The sequence below is a fragment of the Glossina fuscipes genome, unplaced genomic scaffold (genome assembly GCF_014805625.2).
Source record: "Glossina fuscipes isolate IAEA_lab_2018 unplaced genomic scaffold, Yale_Gfus_2 61910, whole genome shotgun sequence".
Lineage (NCBI taxonomy): Eukaryota > Metazoa > Arthropoda > Insecta > Diptera > Glossinidae > Glossina > Glossina fuscipes.
This window is the reverse complement of record NW_024003869.1, coordinates 5,524-12,572: the sequence shown is the minus strand read 5'-3', so window position 1 is coordinate 12,572 and position 7,049 is coordinate 5,524. Positions and strand designations below refer to the sequence as shown.

Genomic DNA, 7,049 nt, shown 5'->3' with positions numbered 1-7,049 from the left:
GTCACGAGCAGTTGGTCATATTTAATTTGATTTTCATTTACTTGTGATGAATATTCAAAACTTCTTATTAGCTCGGACCCTATACACGAGCATTTTTAGGAAAGAAAATTACGAAATAAAAATTTTTTGGCATTTTATAAGAAAAAAAAAGCAACTTTGAAAATTTCATTAAAAATTGTGTAAAAAAGTCTGTTATAAACAAAAGAAAAAATATGTCAACACAACGAGAATTCGTTGTACGACCAGAGAATTCGTTGTACACGAGCGCAATGATTTCAATTTCACATATATGTAAAATTTTATAGAAATATACAATAAAAGTCAAATAAAAGCCCGTATTAAGTCATGTATCATAACAGTAAACTATGGATGTTTTATTTTTTTTTTCTTTTTTTTGTTTTTTCCTTTGGGAAGTAATAATAATAATTTTTTGTAGAAAAATGGCTCCCGTAGCGAATCATTTAACAAGCATTAAGGCTTTATTCAACACGTAAATGGTTTAGAATCCGAAAACTCTTCACCTTCTTCATCGCTATGTTCAATCTCTATTACCTCAAATTTAAAATGGGCTGCCATATAATTATCAGGGAATATATGACTATTACTATCCGCATCTCTGTAAACAAATCGAAAATTAGTAGGGAAACTGCATGGAGAAGTTTAATGCTACTCACGAACTGCTGTAATTCGTTTTCTGGCCGCTAATACTCTTCTCCCGCTTTGGAGTATAACCCAGTGCAGCTTGCTTTAAAAATGATAAGTCTTCTGTAAATCTTCTTTTACGTATATTGGCATTATGTTGTCCTGTTTCTGGGCTCTTTAATTCTTGTAGATAATTATAACGTATATTTTTCCATTTTGTCTGCAAGAAACGTGCTGAAATATACAAAGCGATTGAAAACCACCCCTATTGAATAATGCGTCATATGCTTCTCGTATACTCACAAGGAGCTCCTAATTCTTTGCCAATTTTACTCCAAATTTGTATACGCACAGGATTTCTACGATAATGTGGATGGTGGATGAGCTCGTACCAACTTTATCAAACGATCATCTAAAATTCAAACATATATAAATAATGTCAATGCGATCTAAACTTCTTCGAAGAAAGCTTACCGAATTCGGGCCCATAATTTTCCCGATCTACATAATAGCGATTTGTCATTTTCGTTTGAATCGCGCGACACCTTTTATTTAATATTATCTTTGCAGACTAACACCTAACGTTGGGAAATGTCAATAAGTGTGAAATTAAACAATGAAATATTGAAATGTGTTGAAACGTTTGTGCACAATTCCTTGCGATGCATTTTAAACGGCTGAAAAGGGCGACTTGTAGAACATATTCGCACAAGTACGAGTACAATTAGAAGTTGTACAGTTCGGCAAAGCTATGGAAAGCAGTAAAATCAACTGCACGGTGCAGGCATCCCAGTTTAGAGGTATGTCGCATATTATTAGATTGGTGCACAACGATCGGACGTGTTTGTTACTCGTGGACTGACCACGATAAGCGTCAACATCTCTCTCAATTCGATTACCATCGAGATGAAAAGACCGCCCAAGAGAATCGCATCGTCTTGCGCCAACTGGACGATGTTACCCCTTACGTTTTTGGTAAAAAATGAAAATTTCATTTTTTTCGATTCAATCTTTATCAAAATCTCTGAAAATGATTGAATGAATCAATGAATGAATGATTGAATGAATGTATAATTGAAGGAATTATAGAATGACTGAATGAATGATTCAATGAATGAATGAATAATTGATTGAATGAATGGATGAATGAATGATTTAATGATTCAATAAATGAATGAATGATAGAATGACTGAATGAATGATTGAATGAATGAATGAATGATTGAATGAATTGCGGCCTGTAGGTTAAGGAAAAGAAACATGACGGATACGCAGACAAAGGGATAGACAATCACCTATGCTTAGATTTAGAAAGTGATTTGTCGCCACAATAAAACGTGGCTATATCTCAAGTCCTTCTGGATGTTACATACATCGCAAGTAATGCAGGGAATAATAAAGAGATACCAACCAATAGCGAAATAGCAGAAGCACTCACTTATACTTCTAATTTCCAAAGTTGTATTAGTTGCACTACTTAACACTGAATTAATTAATTATTTTGGCATTTTTATTGATCAGCATTCGTAAAACTATTGCTTGTGTTTTGCGTGTCCAGGTGGGGGTGTTCCGAAGCAAAAGTGACAATAATAACACTCTTCGATATCAATTTTGCACTAAAACATGCTTCTTAGTTTATGAAAATCATAAATGGAGGCGTAAGAAAAGGCGCGGCGTTACAAAAGTGAAGCAAATAGAAGGCCGTTCAGAATAAGCCTGATAGTCATAACTCATTCTTAATAAATAATATACGATACATTGAGATATTCGTCAGGGCTATAAAAAACTTTTGCTTAATAAATGATTTGGTAACGGCAATGGTTAGGGCCAACGCAAAGTTCCGTTAGGAAGCGGCGTTAGTCGTTTTACTACGCCTATAATTCAAGTTCTGGTGAGGAAGAAGTTCTAAGTCTTGAAAATTAGGCCAAAAGATGTTAGATGTATGTGAATTATTGATAAAAAAAAAAAAATTGAAATAGAAAAAAAATAATGGGTCGCAGTACACCATAAAATACTCTACACAATCCTACAGTTATACAGTTATACAGATAAGCGATGATATGATATAATTCGTCATATGGGAAGCGATCGAAGAAGTAGTCCGATACGTATCATTTTTAACAGCGTTTCTCGTTGGGCCAAAACATGTCAGTCAGCTACGTGCAGCGCAAACGATAAGCGAGAAGATTGGCTTTAACAGGCAAACACTGAAATACTTAAAAATTAAAAAAAAATACTGAAAAATTTATTCTCCTTTAGGGCGAGTACTGGAAACTAAGGAAAATTTATGATCATTTAGTTGAAAAATAATAGAACAATATTGAAGTCATACACATGCACGTATATGCAATTCACAAAAGGCAACTAAACGTTTTAATATCTTATATAAAAAATAAATGGATATGTGTTACGAGACATTTTTATTAGCGAGAGAAATAAATTCAAAGACTAAAATTTTAGAGCACTAGCATCTAAGGGAACGGCTTTGTTAAAAACACATAAGATTTGAGCTGATAGACAAAATCACTTTGCCTACTCGGCCACTCTGGCGGATAAAGTTCAAGTTTTCATTTTGATTTGCTTTGAATTTCTTTGTTCGAATATATGCAAGATCCATTGAACAATATAACTTGAATCCTTATGCAGCTTGGAAGGAGTTTTCGAATATTCTCGATCAATTGATGATAAGATAAAGCACAGATTTATTCTTTCCACATATTCGCAGATCACATCTCACATCGTGTACAAAGTGTGCAATTATATAATTTTCCAACATCTCATTGCTAATTAGCCAAATTCAAAATTCAAAATTCTATTTATAAATTAAATTCTTTATGTATAGCGTTTTCCAAACTCGTAAGCTGGTCTCTGTTTCGATTTAGAAGTTTTTTGAGCGAAAACTTGGGAATTCTTTAAAAAATTCCATTAAAAATTTAAGCTCCGAACAAAAGATAACAATTTTGTTCGCCTGAGTTCAGTAAGAGAGAATAACTTATCAGCTCTTGGCTTGTGATGGACCATCTATCGTTTTTATTGATTCGTGATCTTAAGCTGACAAGAATGATAAAAAAGAATTTTGAGTACATAAGCATAAGCATAATGAGGTAAATCGATTACGCTATTCATATTGTTTCTCCATGACTTGGATCCACATAAAGCCTAAACATATCATATCAAAAGTCTCACTAATTAACTTATGCTTGTTAACGGATTTGCATTTAAAGCTAGACTTAAATGCTTGCTAAACAACGCTGAATGAACTAGACAGCAACAATGGTGTGCATAAGTGGCCTTCACATGCTTATGTATGCGGATGATGTTAAACCGCTCTATTCTTTTTCCGACATTCTTAGATCGTGTATGATGTGAAGTAAACTTCTCGAGAATTGTTGTAATAAATTCATCGTATTTCATTCATGATCAGACGCTGGAGACAGTTTGTAAGGGCCTCTCCGGCCCATATCTCTGGGGCTGGGGTAGCTCAGCGACCCAGGAAACACAAGAAATTGATAATAAACTTAGTCGGTTGTAAGAATTCACACTTTATTCGCTATCTCCAAATCGTACTTCCGCGAGCGAACCGTCGCTCTCAACATCATTCACTCAACTCTCTAACTAAACTAACTAAACTGTTCTACCCTAACCTATGCTTAATCTATTCTAATTCTCTACTCTATTCTCTAGCTTACTCTCTAGCTTATTATCTAACCTATTCTCTATCTTAAACTAGCACTCCTTCCCCCCGCCAGAGACGGGGAAACCGTGAGGTCAAAACGAGACGAGTCGTGGCTCCTTACAGGTTTTATCAGCCTATGACCTAAATATAATGTTTGATACGAAAACGTCCTTCAACCTACATATTTAGTTCGTTATTAGCAAAGCAAGAGCTTCCCTAGATTTTACTCAAAGATGGTCTAAAGAATTCGGCATCCTTTATATACTAGTGAGACTTTGCTTAGAATATGCTGCGGCAGTGTGGTGTCCTAGCTACTGTTGCAACTCTGGGAAGCATGAATCAGTGGAGAAGCAACACCTCTTGTTCACATTGAGTGATTTTGGATGGTATCCCCATTCCCATCAAACGAGCTTGACTTTAGCGTTTTGGTAAGGATCTCAAGATACTATGAGCCCATTATACTACCTCAATGTCATACAAATTATGATTTCTACTCTTACGCGTCATGTGCAAAAACTTTAACGAGTTATATCACGAATTCTCCTTGACAGGTAGCGATGAAAAGGAAACTTTTTGGGGAATTAAACTGAATGGTTAATTGATGTATTAATCTCTTAGTTTCACTTAAGTAGCTTTGAAAGTTTTATGTTTTTCCTGCAAAGATAGTTAACGTATTCTAATCTTGCTTAGGTGTATTTAAGTTTAATTAAGGGTGAACCTTCCTCTAACTTATGTCTAACAAATATTCTGCGGTATTATTATCAATTACGTGGGCAAGACTTACCGCGATCGAGAAGATCTATTGTACACGCCCATGCCCCTAGCCCTCTCGTTTTAGGCTTTTTACGAATCCCGCCAACTTCTTTGAATCGGAACAACATACCGCGTCCATCATTGTAAAATGTTCACTAAATACATGTTGCCCGTTTCTGTAGATGGCCTCACATTCACATAGAATCTGATGGCACGTTTCACTCGTCGCTTGGCAGAACTTGCATGAAACGATATCGAACGTACCTATGTTTTTCCCATTGAATCTGAGGAAATTATGATCCGTGTAGAAGTGCCTGACTAAACGTAGCTCGCTTCTTCTTGGTTTGTTGTCCTTCACATTACTTCCATCGGCAATACGCAAGATAGATGGGAGATCATTCACGAACAGAAGAAAAAAGTGGATGAGGAATAATGATAGAAAATTTAATTTTATCAAATTTTGGTTGATTCAAATTTAGGAGTCCTTCACTTCTTTCCCTATGAAAACCGATCAACCAATTACTTGATAACATTTACATGATCACAAAATCTACTTTTTGAAGAAGAGGTATAGGGTACTTAATGGCATCCTTGTTCTACTATAGCGTTTTTATTTGTTTTGTTTTACAGGTAAAAGTACAAATTTGAGTGGAGCTGAATGAACAAATATATATTAATGTATATTTGACGATATAAAATTTCATATAGAGAACGGTTTTATTGACGAACGTAAAAAACACCTGCTACAATAAACGTTTACAACAACGTTTATGTACACATCCCGTGAATGTTAATGAATTTGAAATGTTGAAGAAATTTTCTATGCTTTTAAGCAAAACGTACAAAAAACGACAACTAGTATGAGAAGCATCCCTTCCAGCTTTGTATAAAAAGTATTGAACATCCTTTCCTTCAATTTTTTCCAATATCCTTTTCAAGGGCGACTTTTACAGACATTAAAATATTAATTAGTTATTTATAGATAGCCATACAAAAGAAACTCTAGGCCGTTCCAGTTTGCCGCAATGAAGATTTATACTAAACATCTTTTGTCAACAGTTTTTGTCCTTTTATTAAACACCCAGAAGCCAGTTTCAAAGGTCCCAGACATTATATACATTCTTAAGCAGTAACAAATTATAAATCGATTTAAGCAAGTCTGTCTGTCGCGTTGGACAATGTCTGAGGTAACCCTTCCCCTCAATAATTAAGCTGACGACTTCAAATATGCCGTGAAAACGGGCCAAATCAGCCGAAGGATGTGCCTACCTAGATGTAACCTAGACTGAGAACACCTCTGCTTTCTGCTCCTAACAGATATATGATAAAAATTTCCACAAAGATGGAAGCAATTAATCGCATCCATCCTATGCTGTAAAGTGTGAAAATTTACTTTTTGCATCTCTTTCAAGGCTTTCTTAGGATAAACCTGGTGGGTATATATTGAAGATCAGTTGGATACAATTTTCTTACTTGTTTTATATAACTGTAGACCCACCTTTTGTTGTACCGATCGATTCACAATCACTTGCTAAATCGTTTTAAGCTTGTTTGCCAGTCTTGTCTTCTTATGTTCAACCTTCAACCCATTTTTGCGGGATATTGATGATTTGGTTGGGGCCCAACGACGAACGCTATTGAAAATGGTTCGGTCTGCGCCACTTTTTCGACCACTTCCCAAAAAGTCTTTTATTTTGAAAAGTCATTGTATGAATACCTGAATTAAGCGGAGTAGTGTAGGGTGCTTTCTGTCCCATTACAGTGTATTGACTTGTTTCCTAATAAATTTGTCAAGAGACGGGACACAGGGACACCTTAACTTACCTCTATAAGGTAGTGACTGAAACTGTGACTTTTAGACATCCACGACTGTACTGTATTTCAACTTTGCGTAGTAAATAGAGGTTATATCGTAAAGTGTACAGAACGTGGTTTTTCGAATATATTGAATAGGTCGAGTTTTATGCTGAAAAAAAAA

At 35.2% G+C, this 7,049-nt stretch overlaps 1 protein-coding gene across 1 annotated transcript; it reads right to left on the bottom strand.

Annotated features, from left to right (window-relative positions):
* Positions 1-483: 483 nt before the first annotated feature.
* Positions 484-1,165, bottom strand: LOC119643804. Its single transcript, XM_038043308.1, has 3 exons — positions 1,117-1,165; positions 675-876; positions 484-616 (listed from the first exon to the last, which is right to left on the bottom strand). The coding sequence occupies exons 1-3, from the start codon at positions 1,163-1,165 to the stop codon at positions 484-486; spliced, it is 384 nt and encodes a 127-aa protein (XP_037899236.1).
* Positions 1,166-7,049: the final 5,884 nt, after the last annotated feature.